The 18,471-nt window shown below is 41.7% G+C and overlaps 1 protein-coding gene across 1 annotated transcript in view; it reads right to left on the reverse strand.

The window, feature by feature from the left end:
- Positions 1-7,433: 7,433 nt before the first annotated feature.
- CDS1 (CDP-diacylglycerol synthase (phosphatidate cytidylyltransferase) 1) overlaps positions 7,434-18,471 on the reverse strand; it is a 34,731-nt gene continuing 23,693 nt past the window's right edge. The window contains exons 7-13 of the mRNA XM_010576383.1: positions 17,222-17,304; positions 15,672-15,759; positions 14,526-14,594; positions 13,561-13,713; positions 10,839-10,958; positions 8,754-8,857; positions 7,434-7,563 (exon numbers count right to left, since the gene is read on the reverse strand). Of these exons, the coding sequence (XP_010574685.1) occupies positions 7,434-7,563; positions 8,754-8,857; positions 10,839-10,958; positions 13,561-13,713; positions 14,526-14,594; positions 15,672-15,759; positions 17,222-17,304 (747 nt within the window). The remainder of the gene's footprint in view (positions 7,564-8,753; positions 8,858-10,838; positions 10,959-13,560; positions 13,714-14,525; positions 14,595-15,671; positions 15,760-17,221; positions 17,305-18,471) is intronic.

An 18,471-nucleotide genomic window follows, 5' to 3' on the forward strand; every position in this document is an offset into this window, starting at 1 on the left:
AACTCCTTCAGTCTCTGACACCATCCTGCCAGTTTTTTACCCAGTGAAGAATGCACCTGTCTGGCCACGAGCAGCCAGTTTCTCCAGAATGCTGTGGTAAACGGTGTCAAAGGCTTTACTGAAGTCCAGGGAAACAACATCCACAGCCTTTCCCTCATCCAGTCACATCCCTTCTCATCTAGTACCTTCCTCTTTGTGATGGCCTTTCACTACTTTCTCTTGCGTGTTCCCTTTCAAGTCATCCGTGCCCCAGACTGACTCCGTTGGGGTGATCCAGGCATCCCTTCTAGGCTGCGTGTTTAAACCTTCCTCTGATCATTCTGTTCCCTCGAAAAAACTCAGTCTGGTTGGGGTGTTTCTCGTACTACCGTGCTTCAGTGCGGAGCGACCACTCCAAATGAGCTGAGCAGAGCTCAGAGAAGGGTTATTTTGTGCATCCTGCGTATTCCTTTCAGCACCTACAAACCAGGCAGCCTGCCGACCTTGTGATCCCACTAGCCCTCAAGAAAAAGGGCAGGAGAAGCAGTTACATGCCACCTACTCCTTGCTTAAGTGTGGTTCCTTCTCCTTGCTGAACTGTCCCAAACAACTTCTGCGTCGTGCCCGGGTGCTGGCAGCCCCCCCGCCGTGCTTGTGTCGCTTACAGATGTGGCGACACTGCCCTCCCCTGCCGTCGTGAAGGCTCCTGCCTCGCCAGGCCAAAGCCAGAGCCCAGGCATGATTTGGGGTCCTGCTGCTCCGCATAGATAGTTGGTGAAATGCTTGTGGAAAAAGGAAAGGCTCTTTCTTTGGACTACGCAGCCTGCTTGCTTTGAAAGAGGGGAAAAAAACCAAAACCTGCCAAGTTCAATGGGAGGGATGGCCGCGTGTTGTGGAGGGAGGGCTGGCTGCACACCTGTGTGGCTGGGTCCTCAAAGCGAGGCTGTTTGCGGGTGACACATGCTTGTTATTCAGCCTGACCCTATTAGGGATGTTTGAGTCTTACAAACTGAGCCTAAAATGGGAGACCAACAGTTAGACAGGAAAAGGAAAGTCAGCAAAAAAAAGGGCTGTACTCGGTCCGACCAAAGGTTGACCTGAGTGTCCCGTGTCCAACGCTGACCATAAGGAGGTGGCAACAAAAACATAAAGCCAGAGCAGGTATTTAGGATACTCCAAGTACTATTCTGGCCTCCTGTAATTTTCAGCTCATCTTAGGCCACATACCGGTGTTACCTATTCAACAAACCTCAGCGTTGTCCAAACTTGTCTCAAACCCATGTAAATATTATGCATCCAGAAGATCCTCTGGCAAGAAGTCCTAGAGGTTTTTCTGTCAGTTGGCTGAGAAGCCGTCACCTCAACAGCCATTGCTCCTTGTCTCACTGCCTTGCCACACGGCATGGAGACCCTGGTAGATGTCTGCTCAGCCCAAGCCATCCCCTCTCATGCATCCCCTGCACCCATCCAGGAGCCTCCCTATGTTGTGGGGCTCAGCTTCTCCTCCCCACCGCAGCGCATTGCCTTGTACAGAGGGGCAGAAGGCAGAAGAGGATGGGGTCTGCCCGCTGGTTACCTTGTGTTGCCACACATGCACTGAATGAACTCAGTGTTCAGGGTTTCACCCCAGTCCTGGCAAGGACTTGCTCTGGAGTGGCAGCGCCCCCCCCCGCCATCTTCTGCTTATGTGTTTCTCAGAGTGGGTCTCTCTGGCTGTGTTCAAGATAAACATGTTTTTCTCCTCCAGTATGTGAAAACCAAGTTAATTTGCCTGGTGTATGCGATGAGCTCGCTGGGTGCAATGTTTCCAGAAAAAGTAGGGGTTTTTATGCTCCTTGACTAGAAGCCTGAGGTCCAGCCAGGTTTAGAACCCAGTCACTTACCCAGGTGACGGCTTAGGAAGACATGAGGGAGGGCTTAGGAGATATACTGAGGGAAAGCCCCGACTTCTCCAGCCACCCAGCACAGACAGGCAGCTCACAACCAGACCCACCCTGACACAAGGCTTCTGCAAGACAGACAATGAGCAGGATCAGGCCTCCCTTGCCAGGCTGTATATGTTCTGGGGCAGGTGTCTGAGAAAACCAGGCAGCAGGCAGGACGCTGTCTGCTGGGCTCAGGTATAAATCAGGTGGATTGCAATATGGTAGATGCGATACCTCAAAGCATCACTAGTGCCAGTTGTGCAGGGGTTGAAAGTTAGCCTGCAGGATGCTGTACAAAGAAAAGGTTGTGCACAATTAGGCACAATTAGATTAAAGGCAGACATGTTGGCTTTTCACATTGATTTTCTTCTTCAAAACAAATATGAGTCAACTGTCCAGAGGCTTGCCTGCATCTTAGCTGCTGCAGGAAGAAAGGACCTGGCCTGGTGTTTTACAGCGCTTCCATCTGAATTTGAAGTCAGAAACTTGTTTCGGCTCAGCTGGACATAGCACAGCACACAGTCTGGCAGAGCTTGCTTCTCACTATCTCGGGATAGCCTACATTTGGCAGGTATGATAGTTTGTCACACCAGAAGCAAGGTCAAAGTACGTAGAGCTACACATGCGCTTCAAGTACATACAAACGCCAATGATTAGCCACAGTTAGATAGTTGATATAAGCTACTATTGGGCAATTAGAGCTCTCGCTATGCTTTCTTTAGAGGTGTGCACAATTCCTGCCAGATAGATAGCACAAGTATTTAATTTCTTGTGATCAAAGGGCAAGGTCCTAAGAGCAGAAGTAAAAACCTATCCTCTTGCTCTTAAAGCTGCACGTGAGATATTAGCTCAAAACTTGATTGCCTGGTCACTTGGCATGGGAGCAACAACCGCTTGAGGAAGCAAACTGCTGCTATTGCAGCTTGACTTACGCAAGTGCAAGTGAACTGGTGGCACTTAAATGGGGCTGAAGCTTTATGTCTTGACTTCCCTATGGGAAAGGAGTCATATTCACTTGCAAAAGATATGCCTGTGCTAATGAAATCCTAATAATACCAGTCTTTCTCACCTGTTACTTTAGAGATCAAAATGTGTCCCTGTAATTCACAGAAGAAGCAGCATTACTGGGAAGTCAGTGCAATATGTATGCAATGAAGAAATCATGACGCCTATAGTATTCCATGGTACATTAAGGGTTGGACTTGAGAATCTTAAGAGTCTTTTCCAACCTAAGTGATTTTATAATTCTATGTTTATGAGTGATACATTACCGCCTGTTTCTGGAATCCTGTCAGATACAGGACTTACATCTCAGTTTATGCTATTTGAAATTGCTAAACCATGGAATTGACTATCCATTTTATAATTGAGAAACTATTTGCAAGAGAAAGAGCAATTGTACCTTAGCTATGTGCAGATTCTTGTACAAGCTGGACAAAGGGACTCTGCACAGTGTGGCTTAAATGTTATGTAGGACAACTGAAGTCAACATTTAAAAAAAAAAAAAAGTTACTAATTCCCTCTGCTGCAACTGCACAAACAAGGATTACTTTGGCTGTCAGGCCAGTCCACTGCTATGCTAGTATCCCTGAAAGCAGCTCCTTCCAACTGCCTCAGCGAACATGCCTTGAAATTGTTCTGCCTGTTGAAAGTAAAAATTTCCGGTTTCTGTGCAAGTAACAGTCCAAAACATTGTCTAGCAAGAGAAAACCCATCTCTAACTTTCCCCTTCCTTTCCTCAGAAGGGCTGTGGATGCAGACCACAGGAAAGCTCCCTCTGTGCGTCTCCAGTAGTTTTCTAAAGTCTGAGGAGGTGCACATCACAGACATGATTTGCTGATTGTGAGCGTTTAACAGATGTTGCAGTCTTCTTTATAACTCAGAAATGAGATGCATTTGTTACCTGGTTGGTTTGAGGCTGCAGGAGGTGAAGGGCCTCAGATCCAATGCTTAGGAACAGGAAAGCAGGGGAGAGGCAGCTGCCAGCTGCTGCCCCATCGTGCACGGTGAATACTGACAGGCCTGTGCCAGCAGCTCCAGGAATAACGAATGGGAAGTGGTGTTCCAAAATAAGACACTTAACCCCCGTCACCAAGAAAACTGAACGATTACTCATGTTTCCAGAGGCAGAATGTGCCAGGGTGGGAAGAGGAGTCACTAGGTTCTCCCTGAGCAGGAGCTTTAGTCTTGGTGTTGCCGCACCCTCCCCTCTCTGCCATTTCTTTGCAGATACCTGGAGTGGAAGCAAGAGGGACCAGTGGTGGCTGGGAGCAGCAGTACTGTCCTTGTGACACAGGGGGGGCCCAGACACCAGACAAAGTCCTGCCTGGCCATCTCAGGAAGCGTCCCTACAAATGGAGCTCACCTGGTGAGCAAGCACCACGCTCACCGCAGCGCTTCCAGTTGTTTGATCTAGCCCAAGTGAGTGACCTCTCTTACTGGTTGTAAACCATGGGGAGAACCAAGAGAGCCAGGATCAGGTCTTGATGCCTGTGGCAGCCTCTTCTAGCTTCTCACTGGTGTGCTGTAGAGGCCGCGGGCAGCAGCCACGAAAGTAGCAGCTTCCTACATGGAGGGAAGTAACTGCAGAGGGCAATGAAAGCATCGCTTTTCCATTCTGTCAGCTCCAGGTAACTGCAGTAGCCACACTGCATTGCACACTGTGCCCCAACCACTTGGGGGAAAGCACACGATGTTGAAGTGAGCACCTTTTGGAAAAGATTAGAAGTTTGCATGTCTTTGGAGAGGAGGCACATCATACAAGTTGCTTGCAGCAACAGTCAAGGATGGCCTGAATTCTTGAGGGGCAAAAGGTAGGAAATGAATAGCGGGCTTTGCTATTAAGAACACAACTTTACGGAATAATATAAAGGAATATAAATTCTTGTTAAGAAATCTACACCCACTGTGCATGCTATAGGAAATACAAGACAGGAGGACTTCTGTCCTAGTTTTATTTTTTTTTTACAACACCTGCTTCAATGAAAGATTGAAACAGTCAAACTAAAACAGACATTATATGCTCATACCATTTACAATATTTACATAATATACATTTTTTTTTTTGCTCAACAGGTAATTATAGTGCAAGTGAAAAGAATCACTGGTGTAAAAAGTTAAATTTTCCTGCTTGAACTAACAAGTGGGGTAAATGCACTTCACAGTAAGCAAGCGTAGTTGTCACTTCACAGTGACAGGTTCTGCTGAGCTTTATTTACACCAAGCCTAAGCCAGAAAATCGATGAGTGAGTTCACAAGTGATCCCTTCTTCATTCTAACATCGAACATCAGAATCTCATTGTTGAACTTTCTATTGTGCAAATAGATAGCAACTAATTTCAAATGCTGTTGTATTAAATGCTAAAATATATTTTAACTTCCTTATTATACATGCTATAAAATTACATTAAAAAGTTCAAGTTTCCAAAGTAACAATTAGCTTTATATATATATAGTCTATATATAACTGTTTAATTTTAAATTTTTTAAATACCCAGGATAAAGATATACCAGCTTCAGTATAGCTGTGGTTTTTCATAAGCATCTACCAAAGAAGTACTGCACATAACCAAAGCCTCATCTAAAACTTAGTTTTCTGGGTATGCTACTTTGGTGACCCTTTCATTCTCCCTCCCCTTCTTTTTAAAGTGCCTTTCCACATGTCTCACTCCCTGGCTGTGCTACCTTTTAACCTCAGGCTATGCTGCCCTTCTGGCAGAAGGGCTGAAATTCAGTCCCCTCCAACTAATGAGCCAAGTCACTTGGCCAGACGGACAAGCAGCTGGCGACGTTTTTCACCTCTTGGAGTGTTCCTTCAATAGAGTACTGCAATCTCCAGGTCAGACATAATTTAATTCTGTCAAATACCTGACATGAACAGGAACTACTTTAGACCAGATTTCATTTCATAGCCATGTACAGGCGTGCTTTTCCATACACAAGCTGTACCCACACTACTATGGCCTAAGTGCAAAACAGAGTGCACGGTGGTCTCAGCTGCATGGTTCAACAAAAAGCAGTCAAATTTTACAGATACACCTTATCACCCACCCTAGTTATTTTCTCCATGGCTTTATCCTCAAGTAGCACCAGCCATTTAAAATTTTCACCTTTTATATATATATATATACACACACCCTTTAATATTTTTTTATATATATATATATATACACACACACACACATATACCTGGCATTGGTACGTTCACCACAGGAGAAACTTATTTACAATTAGTCGGAAAAATTAAATTGTATCAAGTTACAGTATACCAAAACAAAATTGGCATTTGTGCTTTCTGTTTGTACAGGAGTAATTTTTGTCATTTCAAAAAAAGTTTATATTTTTATTCGCATCAAGACGTCACATGATGAAAAAAGTTAGAAAACAGCTAGGATTGAGAATTACAGAGCATCAGCTTTCCTCATACGCCCCACTAAGTCTACAGAATAGCTGCTTTCTATAAAAATTCTCCATTCAAACACCTATGTGGTTACCCAAGCTTGCTTGAGGATCTTCTTAATAAATAATAACACGGAGCAGAAGAACCATGCATCCCGTCTTGCACTGTGCACGTTCATGAGATAAAAGTTTCTGCCTTCACTGAATAACACATTAATAAAACAGCAGTTAAACTTCACTTTTTACTCAGGACCTCAAAGTGCTTTTAAAAAGAATGAAATACCCCCATTCTACGTGGTAGTTAAGAGGCACAAGGAATAAGGCTTGAATTACTGTCTTCAGACACTGACCAGGCCGTGGAAACCCAGGGCTTAAACTCCAGATTCTCTCCAATCTGTTCACCAGGTTGGAGAATCCCATTTTCTCAGGTAATGTCTACTCTTGGATGTAGATGCTTGTTTATAATCTGTAACATTAACAAAAAAAATAGTGGCTCCACAGCCCAAACAGCCCAGCTATATTTCAGTAAAGGTAGTTCTCTCCTGAAAGCATGAAATAGTTTCATAAGAAAGCTGTTTGATTAAAAACAGAGCTAAGTTTAACCTTCATAGCAACTTAGTAAATACAGGTAGTCTGATACAGCAGGCGTAAGTAGCTCTTTGACTGGGCTAGCAAGTATTTTCTGGGCAGTTGTAATTTCAGCACAGGGCTACATAAAAGTGACACCTGCCTCATCTGTTTATGCTTCAGTAACCACTGGAGACCAAAAAAGTATTGCTAAGATATACAATATTAAATAACTCATTAAAAACTAAAGGTGAATTTTTATTTTTTTTTAAATACAAGGCCTGTCAGGCTGGGCGCTGAAGGCAGACTGCTGCCATCCACTTCAGGAACTAAAATATACAGCATGTGTACTGTTACTTTGCAAGCATTTTCATTGCTTTAGGAGTAAGAGATCTTCTGTGTCCTAATAGGAAGTCATAGCATTCACATTCATTTCAGGAAACATTAACCTCTGGCGGACCACAAACTACTCTTCCTTTAGCTATTATCTATGTGCACATTTGCAATGCTTTTCCACAGGCTTCTTGTAAATGGAGGTTTCTTCTAGTCCTCTGTTTCGACAAACTACCCTCTCAGAGATGGCTGCAGGATCCCTTTTTCAACGAGGTGAGATTTCAGGGTTTTATACACGCTTAGTTGTTGCTCAGGCTGAAGTATCAACAGCTGTTTCAGTAATTTGCTGGGATTTGGACCCCTGTCAATGAAAAAAGAATATTTTTTTTTGTGAGCAGGAGCTCTAAAGAAACTTTTCAACAGCTTTCCATTTTCCTCTTGCTGCACAAACAATGCCTTCCCTTTTTTGGGGACACCAAGTTACGGATTTCTCCGTCTATCTCTTCAGGATGCATGGGTGAGCATTACTGGCAAAGCATACTCCTTAGCTCAATTTGAACAGAAACTAAAAAGCTTTTCTTGTATTTGCTGTCAAATGGGGATATTAAGAAGGCTTATGACAAGTAAGATTCACTGATTCATCCTTAATCACTGTAATCAACATTTTTCATCAACAGATCTTTTTTAGTTTAGTATCTGTTGCCAGATAAGTTGTGTACTATTGAACTAAATGGAAAGTTGTCTAAGTCGGTAACGAAAACCACAAATTAAACCAAGCTTTTCTAAATAACAGCCTCATTTTTAGCTAGTCACTTATTTACAGTCTACTTCTAAGATGGACCAAATACGAGGCAAAGGATCTGTTGCTAATTAGGTATCTAATAATTATTTAGCCATATGCATTTACAAAACTAAGGACATGTATCACTTTGGACACCCGCAGCCCTTTGATCCCCTCCCTGCCCCAGGAACTAAAATGACTGACTATAAGAGAATTGTCATTCCCATGATTTCTTCTTGAAAGCTGGTGTGGTTCAGGGAAGTTGAGCATATTTTTAAGAAGTTGTCTCCTCTCATTAACCATAGCGTTTTCATCTTACACAGAAAATCCCAAGTTAAGTGACTGAGAAATACTGAAACTTAGAGGAAGAACTGCAGTCTCATAACCTACAGGCTCTTCAGGAACCACACAGGGAAAGCAGATGCAGCAACCCTCCTGCCCAAACCCCCATCCTTATACCTCCCTGTAAAGGAGGTAAATTCTAGTAAAACTTCTAAGAGGCTGTTATGCAAAACTTTCTGGTGTTTAGGGTACACAGGTTACCTTTAACAGTAGTCACAGAAACATTAAGGCATAGCTTGAACCTGACACAAATCCTAGGCAGTGACGTATGTTTTCTTAATAGTTCTGTATTTGAAATCATTGCATAAATCAGATTTTGAAACCTGCAATCTCTGCTACGCTAACAGTGCGGGACATTACTCATATGAAGGAACTATGGTGCAGCTCCTATGCAAGCTTAAGCAGTTAATATTGTAAAAAGCCCATACCTTATGAAGCTGGTGATATAGACATGAACAAAAGTGGCCATCAAGTACTGACAATCAAAGCGATCCATTATCCCACCATGCCCAGGGATTGTGTCTGCGAAATCCTTTTGGGTGTGAAGGATGGGGAGAGCCGGGGGGGGGGAAAAATCATGGTCAGTGATTCCGATGAAACACACTACGATGTATCACTTGACAGCAGCACATTAAGGCCGCAATTAAGCTACAGTTTCACTGCATTGAGCCAAAAAGTGCAAGAGCCTCCTTTGCTAAAGTAGTTTTTAACTGCAAAGGTGAGTCAAGGGGTGAGAAGAAAAAGAAGAGATGAAGCACCTTGTCCATAGTATCACATAAGAGGACAGTGGTAGGTCAAGTGCAGGTTTGCCAGTACTGAGTACACTTGCGTGCCTATACATACTTCATTTTATAGCAAGCCTCTTAAGCTAAAGGCTGTTGTCTCTTGCCTCTGCAGAATCTAATTCTCCTCTTTTTTACTTTTATTGCTTTATCCTCTACTGGTAGCTGCCACTGAAGCACTTGTTACCAGGGAATATATATTTGCTACAAGAGAAGCAGTAACCTGCGGACTCTTTCCACTGTCTAACACTGGCTTTGCAAGTTGTACTGCCCATTCACCTGCTGGTTTTTTCACTGGTCTCTTGGTAACCATAGTTAAAAACCTCAATGTGTGCATACAATATAAATATATTTAACCGAATCAAAAAACCCTGTAGTGAAAAAATTATCACTACTTAAAGAAAAATATTTCTGATCCAAACAAAGCTCAATACACTACCTTTGTGTTACCCAGTCTTGTCTGTAGAACAGGTTTATCAGTCAAACTACCCACATATATCCTTTTCATCATCCACACTCACTTGTGCACTCACTAGGTGAAAACCCTGACCTTAGTCATGTGGGGTGGCTGCCAGCAAGTTAAACCAGTCCTGTGCTGGTGCCACTCCAGCACTCCAGTGCTGAGCAGGCATGGAGTGTCTAACCTAACCTACGTGCTGCCTTCAGTAATGATTCCACAATACCCCTGTCTTCCCGACAGTCCTTTTGTCGCCACCTTGGTGGCCAGAAGTATTAAAAAAAATATCTACTTTTTAATGTTCTACTTTAAGAATAAGTGCTGCTTTTCAGAAGCATTTTTTTCCCCCAAAAGCCTTTCTTCACACAAAGTCTTTTGCTACCTGGATGTACAGGTATGACAGCGCATGAGGCTGTAGTTAGCAAATTGCCGGACAAGCTGCTTGGACCGGCATAAGAAAGAGGGGTAAGTACAAGCACAGGTATGGGGGTTCAGCACAAACAGAGAGGTTTATATGCTTCTGTGCAAAGCATGTGCCAAAACTGGTGGACAAAGGGAACAAGAAGAACAACAACAAGCAACAGGATAAGAATTACAGCAGTCCTACCAAGACATAAAGAAGGTCAGAAGGAAATTTGGGGCTGCCCTCTTCCCATACTGCTGCTACCACTTAATACCAGCCAGGGACAACACTGCCCAAGCGACAGCACACACCTTGCAATAAACAGAGGTTAGCATGTCACATCATTTGCCAATACACACTTTTGTTAACAAGGCGGCACTGTATTGGCAAAGGCAGCCAAACTTCTCATGCTTTGGTCAACCTGACAAGTTAGCATCTGTGTACTACACAAATACTATTGGTAAAACACAGCCAGCCACAATCCAAAGGGTAAACAACAGTCGGTGCTTCTTAGGCATCTACAGATTTCCTTTCATGTCAAGTATAGTATCTCACATCTTGCTTCTCAAAACCACTTCTGCAATGTGACCTGAATGAGTAATTATCAATCAAAATATGAAACCAAATTATTCTTAGATTTCCAACACTAAAGTCACATGTTGGTGATGCAAAGTTTTAAGAATAACACGTACATATATCTGATAAAACTAAGTACTGCTGCTGATGCTAAAAACCAGCTCAAACATCATCGCACCTTAGTAGGAACACTAGGTACTGCAATGAATGATTAAAAAAACCCAAACAAACCCACCAATTTATCTAATTCAAAGAGAAAACCAAATAAAATTCGCTTACAGGAGTCGTTACACACCTTGATTTTGAAAGCTCTTTTAAATCCACTGGCAAAGAATCCTCCAAATGGCCCAATTAATGAGGCAAATGTTGACAGGGCAATGCTGTGCATCTGAAATGGGTACATATTCACTGTTTCCTACAAGAAAAATAATTAGCACTGTATTTCAATATGTTTGATTGTAGGCATTTTAAGCTTAAATATTTTTAAATGGGGCCCTTACAGAGCAAATTTCTGCAAAGCTCCAGTTTTCCTGACACAAACTAATACTGCAGAGAAAGGAAAAGTAGACACACTGCAGAAAGCTGCTGAAAGGTCTGGTCATGTGAACAGGATGAAGTATTCGGGGTTGCTAGAGCACCTGACTTTAACAAATGATGTGGTTTTCAGTCAATCCTTTAGCTGATCATAAGGAACAATACTACTAATCCCGTAACGTACGATGGGACTCTCTAGTCTTTCCTGGCTCTGCTTTCCAGCTCCATTTCCCGTAAACAAAGGAGCTTTCCACAAATTCCTAGTATTGCTCTAGCAAGTGACCCAATGCTCTCCACAAACTTGTCACCTTCACGCAATTCACTGTCACTTCTTTCAAGTGCTCTCACAAGATAAATATGAATTTCTCACTAGTCCATCATACTGTTGCCTTTGTGTATGTACGGCAATAACGGGAGATAAAAGATTTACCCCCATTAATACTTTTTGGTTTGCATTTAAACAGATATTTTTCCTCTCGGCCTGTTCACAGACTTGAAATGTGTTTTGATCCTTTCAAGTTCTTACAGATAAAAGAGACTTCATTGGCAACAGGTATCTGCTTTCCTTCCTGACACAGATTAGAAAAAAGGGGGGGGATGGGGGAAGGGGGTTGGTTGGTTGGGGTGTTTTGGGTTTGTTGGTGGTTTTGGGGTTTTTTTGATTGGGGTTTTCTGGCTTGTTTGGGTTTTCTGTTTTGGGGGTTGGTGTTTTGGGGTTTTTTTTGTAACTCAGCTTTGAGCACTTTCAAGTCAATGGCACAACCTCCAGCCTTTGAGGGAATGCTATGCTGGCCTCATCCCTGAGGGCAGAGCACACCTCTCCTGGAAAGTCTTGAAAAAGACCATCTGTAGTTGAAAAATCCTGTACCTTGTGTTTCTAATTTGCATGACAGCTGGCCAACACCAATTAACTTCTTGACTAGTTTGTGCAGTTATCTTAAGACACCTTTCTTTTAGGCTAAACTATTCAGTTGGTCAAACAGAAAAGTTTATGAGTTGGAATTAAGTCAATTTTTTTGGAAGAACACAAGGCTCAACAACTTTTGACACCAAGCAAAATGTCTTCCAAACATAACATCTGGTAATACTTCTGAGAGAGAACATCAAGAATTGAGTAACAGAGGGAAAACCAAAACCAGGCTGTTGCCCAAACAAGTAGATTCAATTTTACTTTCTGTAAAGTGCTAAAACTAATTCTCTCCTCAAAAGGCTTGTTAGAGCCTGGAAAAAGTACTCCAGAAGTGCCCATGGAACTACAATCTCTATTTAGTGTTAACTGATAGCTCTCTATTAGACTGGCACAGAGCTGGGCATTCCCATCTCATTGCCCTTTACCAAATACACAGTATAGCTGGACACAGTAAGATTTTTCTCTGCTCAGTCCACATCATATTTTTCTGCAGAAAAACCTTTATTAAATTTGCAATCAATGCCACAGTCCTGGAGGCAACAGTACATTCATGGTGTGAAAATCTAAGAGCTCCTTCTAGATGTAATCTTGCTTTTCCAAGTACCAACTGTAGCCATTAATTACTTTTAGTCTTAGGTTTGGTTGCTACAGTTTCCAGTTTTTGCTTTCTTCTTGTAACCACATCAACTTTTCTCCTTCAGTGTTACACCCATGTAACGACAGGTAACATTCATTGCCTTCCCCAGTGCTGTGCGCTCACTCTCTGTGCTGAGTCACTGCACAGAAGAGGGGAGCACTGCAGAACCCGCTTGTTCTGCATTTATCCCAGTCACCTCCTCATTGCCCTAAAGGAAAGATAATGACAGACCTCTTTGTTTCTCTTTGGTATTCTCTTCCTGTTGGAGTGCCTCTGGAGCCTGTGACTTGGGAAGCACTGCTTTGTATGGTAGGATAATTGATGACCTATTTCCTGACAGGTAAAGATACAACAGCTTACTTAAAAAGAATTTGCAGGCTGGGTGTGAGGAAAAGGGTTGGTGACTACATTACTCATACTACTACTGGAACTATTACTGGTAGTCCTTTTTCACTCAGCACAGAAATAATGGGATTAACACGCAGGATGGTGTGTGGTGAAGAAAGTACAAGTCCAATCCTACTAACAGCAGTTACACACTAGCTGAAAACAGAATGAACTTCTACAAGATTACTTAATCTTGCTACTAATTTGGGCCATAACAAGCCTTCGTCCACTTTCCACAAAAATGTAAAGGTTGCTCTTCAAAAATAGGTTTGTCTGCAAAATGCTTAAGTGACATCCATTGCCAGCACAAAGAGAATACCGGCCACAAGAACACAGGTGGGTTTCCTTGGGTTACTCCAGCAATGCATTTAAATTCTGCTTGGGTGACCACCTCCCCTGTCTGAGCAACAGAGAGGCTCATGGTATCGATTCAGTTCTTACCCTTCAAGCCTTACCAGCATTCATATACCTTCCTAAAAAGGTTTAGAAAACCATTCAAGCTGCAAAGTACGATTTCAATTTTAACCAAAGCCTTGATTTTTTCCTTACCCATCCCAACACAGCCTGAAGCAATGGTGGCACAGAGTACTTCTTCATCTGAAAGAGCTCTGAAGGTTCACATTCTGTCACAAATCTGTTGGTTTCGCTGTTATATTCCACAGGGCAGACAAAGTACTGATGTTGAGCCAAAAAGTAGGAAAACTGAAAAGTAAAACAAGGACTCCTGAAATAGGCATTTGTTGTTACAGTCAAAAATCATACTGTAATGGATGACTTTGTCATCACAAGCTGAGGATAATGAAAATCTTTTTAATAACAAAGAGACCCAGAATGGAGTAAAATTAGCCTGTTTAAGTTAGAGAATGCCTCAACAAGGCAGACAAATGTGGATGTTCAATGCACTTAGTGATGATTTCCCAACTTGTTTTCATTTTCATATCTCTCAAATTCATATCTACTGGATGTTTCTGCATTATGAAATCCCAAAATGTTAGCCACTCATCATTTCTTTGCATTTCACTTCTCCATTAAAACTTGAACTATTGCTTCTACCAAGTTTGGCTGTTATGAGTTCTGCTGACCTTGGGGATAAATTACTTACCACAACAGTTACTGTATGCTGTTACCATGTTCTATGCACATGGTCAGCATAAAGTACTTCTCAGGAGGAATGTCATTATAAAGTATGTAATAAAAAAATACTACTTTAGAAAGATAAATAATGCTATCTATAAACTTCAATTTCAAAATAGATGCAACTAATAGATAAAACAATTCCAGATATATTAACAGTAATGGCAAAAATGGTCACTATAACCTATTCAGGAGAGGTGCAAGCCTTGCCTAGCCTTTCTAGCTAGTTACAAATTGGCAGAATTCTCTAGCCAAAAAAACCCCCTAACTCTTAGGCTTTCAGCAGTTTGAGATGACCAAATTTGTCAGTAATTTTACTTCAAGTAAAAACAGGAAGTTGAAGACTGAACCTACACAAGGAAAGTCCTGTGGTTACTTACAATAAATCCAAATACAACTGTGGAAAAGAAGCCTCCAATGAACCCTTCCCAGGTCTTCTTGGGAGACAGCTAGGCACAGAAGAGATAGCGTTAGCCTCATCAGTTGCATCACTGAACCCTTTTTTACTCTATTTCTGGACCTTGTTTGTGAAAATCAAGCTCCTACTCGGTTTGCAAAGATATGTGTGAAATACTGAATGTTAGCAGCTGCAGCCACTGAACATGACAGATAGAGTATGGCAAGGACCTGTCCAAGACAAGGAGGGAAAGTATCACAGTTTGGTTGGTGCCACTGGGCAGCTTGAGGGAACAGAGAGCTCCCTTCCCATCTGCTGCTGCTGTCCGGAGGCTGCTGCCTGCCTCTGGCCACAGCTGACCCTGATTAAACAGCTGAGCTCCTTCAAGCAGAAGACTTGGAAACCTTCATGAGCATGCTATGGCTCTGTTAGAGACCTCTGCTAGCAAGTGCACATTTAGATAGCAACAGAGGCCTAGGCGTTAGGCAACTACTGCTAGGGACAGCCCTCAGGAGACACTAGCTTCCTACATACAGACTGGCAAACTAATACAGCAAATAACTGCAGGCCTCAAGAGACCAGCGTAGCAAGCTATTTTCTTGATCAAATTCTATCATATTTTCAATTTAGGAGCAGTTTAATATCAGAACCAAGTAAATACCCAAAAGTTAACACGGCAACATCATGAAAATAATAATTCATGGCTTTCTGTAGGGTCTTGTATATTCTACCAGAATAGGAAGATTACTACTTGAGCCCTTCCCTGTGCTACGTCAGCAAGGTCAAATGAGGAACAGTTATCTATGACCTAGAGGCTTATTTCAAATTACAGTTTCTGTACAGTAAGCATGCAGTTAAACCTGAATATGAAATCCAAAAATGTAGCGATTATAAATGATGATGCAATAGACTTGAACTTTATTATACTGTAATGTCAATAATACATTCACATTAATCCCAGTTTCCACTTACAAATCTTCAGAAACAGGATAGTCAATTTGGTTTTTTAGCAAAGAGGCGTATCATGCAGTACAGCAGAAAGTATTTTTTCCATGAACATTGTTTTTGAACAAGTATCAAAAATGCTATAAATTGTAAAAGGTTGTTAGTGAAGTGCCTAAGTACATACCTTAATTAATGGAGTTCTGCCAAAGAAGAATCCAAAAATGTAAGCGGTAATATCATTGCAGATAACACTTGAAATTGGAACCAGAAACCTAGAGAAAGACATTAAAAGTTTCATGGAGAAAAAGAAAAGCTGCCCAAACCTAAACACAGGACAGAAATTGAAACAGCAGCATTTCTTTCTGGGAAATTTTTCTGTAGTATTTAGAAGGAATTACATTTCATAACGTGCTCACCTTGTTCCGCTATGAGCAGCATATTTAGCTATACTAGTTTTAGTCTTCAGCCAATCAAGACCATTACAAATCCATGTTAGTTCAAGTTAAAATATCATTTTGGTGCATGAGCTTAAAATATGAACAGGCTGGCTTTTTCCTATCAGGCTTGAAGACTGGTACCACAGTTAAGAAGAAATCAACAGATATAGACATGTTAATGTTATTGGTAACATCAAAGCAAGCAAATTCCTTGTAAAGTTTAATGATACCTAAATTTAAAAAAGAAAAGTTTTCCTTTTTTTCCTCTTCTCAGTTTGGAGCAGCCTGTGTTAGCTTTCTAAGTGTTCTTTGCAGCAGACAGCACCTGAATTTGTTACTCAAGTCTGTTAACCTCTTTCCCCCCCCCTTTTCAAAGCAGGGATGTATTAATAAGTTAAAAGTCAGATTTTGTGGCCATCTGCCAAATTGCCTAGCACCAGTGGAAATATGAAATAGTAGCTTAGCAACGCAACCAGGTTCAGTTTTTGGCACATGATCATGCTTTGTCAAAGTCTTTGGGTTTTCCTTCTAACTATGAGCACGTCTTTTCTGCAATAATCTCCCCAGTTGTACATATATCAGGAAAAGAAAAAGGAGAACATGCAGTATTGTGTCCTTGGAAGAACACAAATCATCTTCCATGTGCTTCTTCCTTCCTCCTCTTGTAATTTACCCTGTCCCTAAAGAAGTGGGAGGTGGGAAAACATACCCTCTCTTTCAGGAGTGGTGTTAAGGAATCAAGTTTAACTGCATCATCAGAATTTATCACTGGAAACGGGGCATTAAGATGACCAAACAATATCCAAGATTTAAACTCTTAGAATATTTCAAGTAATCTGAATTTATCTGAACAGGGGAGTGAGCAGGGAGGGTGGGAGAGAAGGCGGCAGAGAAGGCGGCGAGATTGGGGATTTCAAATTAAATGGTCCAACTTTAATAGCTCTGAGCAACCTGAAGCTCCCAAGTAATTGAGAAAGAATTGTTGGATATTCATCCATTCAGGAAAATGCTATGGAAAGTATTTCACCAAGCATGCAAGCAATCCTATTCCTTGCAAGTAAATGAAGTGGTTGTTCAAAACTACCATATTTGTGGCTGCCAACCTAAAGAGGTTTCTCCTTCCCCTCCTGTATCCTTTACCTCATTGCTCCCAACTCCCCTTCCAACTAGACATTAATGGTCTTTTAATTTGTGCTGCTTTAACTGTTCCCACAATTATTGCATAACCAGATCTATGTAAAAGAACCAACCTTTCAATGCAATAGACTTACAAATCAGTTTATTACTGTCCCCTTACCAGATCATGCCTTCAAAGAGATTTTGGATGACAAGATGAGATTGAGTTACAGTGATCAGCAAAGTGACATGAGTCCATGCGAACTGTTAACAATGCAACAACACAACAGTTAGTGAAAACACCGATCCATACACCTTGATAAATACTGGCATGTCAGCTAGAGGAGCTACTTAGGAGCTCACAGGAAAGACCAGTTCTAGTGATAATGCAAGAGATGTGTGCATACAGTATATCACAAGTTACCTGGCTTTCTGAAGCAAGTACTGAAACTTTAACAGGTTTCCCCGTCACTTACCTCCACCCAGAATTTTTTAACATGCAGTTTAACATCTGATTTAATAAGACATACACCTTCAGCATGAAAGCAGCAAAGAAACGTAAGCAATGTGATATTCTGTATATACATATAACAGACATGTTAGAACTGTAACAATAAAATGGCAATGAACTACTCATGAAAGAGTCATGTTACACAGATGTGGATATCTCTCATAACGGAATACCAGTCCTCTTATGAAACATGAAAGTTCTCAGGATTAGCAAAAACAAAGTGTTAATTTTTCTGCACATGGTCATTTAAACAGTCATTTTCTTCACATTACTGTACGTATTTGGTGTTTATTCCGTAGCACCAGTGTACAATAAACTGGTTTCCAAACAGCTTACCAATAAAGATTCTCAAATAGATTTTATTTTCCAAAAACTTTTAAATCAAGAACTGGTAGTTTTTCCACAAAACACCAAATTTAAGCACTCTACATGTCTGGGTGACTTAACACTCAGAGAATTAAAGAAGTAGGACATTCCATCATCTCATGTGTTTTCCTATGGCAGCCAGCATCTACTTCCAGTTATAACAACTCAAGAAGGCTGAAAGGGGGAGTGCAAAAACTGACTAAAGGCTTCTGAAAATATTACCTGCTGGTTAATTAAAGCATCTCTGCAGCAAAAGTTTTAGTATTTGGACAGTGCTATTGGAACACCACCTAAACATTGCCACCAGAGATGAGGAAAAGGCAGAGGTACTCAATGCCTTCTTTGCCTCAGTCTTTAATAGTGAGACCAGTTATCCTCAGGGTACTCTGCCCACTGAGCTGGAAGGCAAGGATAGAGAGCAGAATATACCCCCCTTAATCCAGGAGGAAATAGTTAGTGACCTACTACGCCGTCTGGACACTCACAAGTCTATGGGACCAGATGGGATCCATCCAAGAGTACTGAGGGAGCTGGCAGAGGAGCTTACCAAGCCA

The sequence above is a fragment of the Haliaeetus leucocephalus genome, unplaced genomic scaffold (genome assembly GCF_000737465.1).
Source record: "Haliaeetus leucocephalus isolate CR32 unplaced genomic scaffold, Haliaeetus_leucocephalus-4.0 Scaffold21, whole genome shotgun sequence".
Taxonomy (NCBI): domain Eukaryota; kingdom Metazoa; phylum Chordata; class Aves; order Accipitriformes; family Accipitridae; genus Haliaeetus; species Haliaeetus leucocephalus.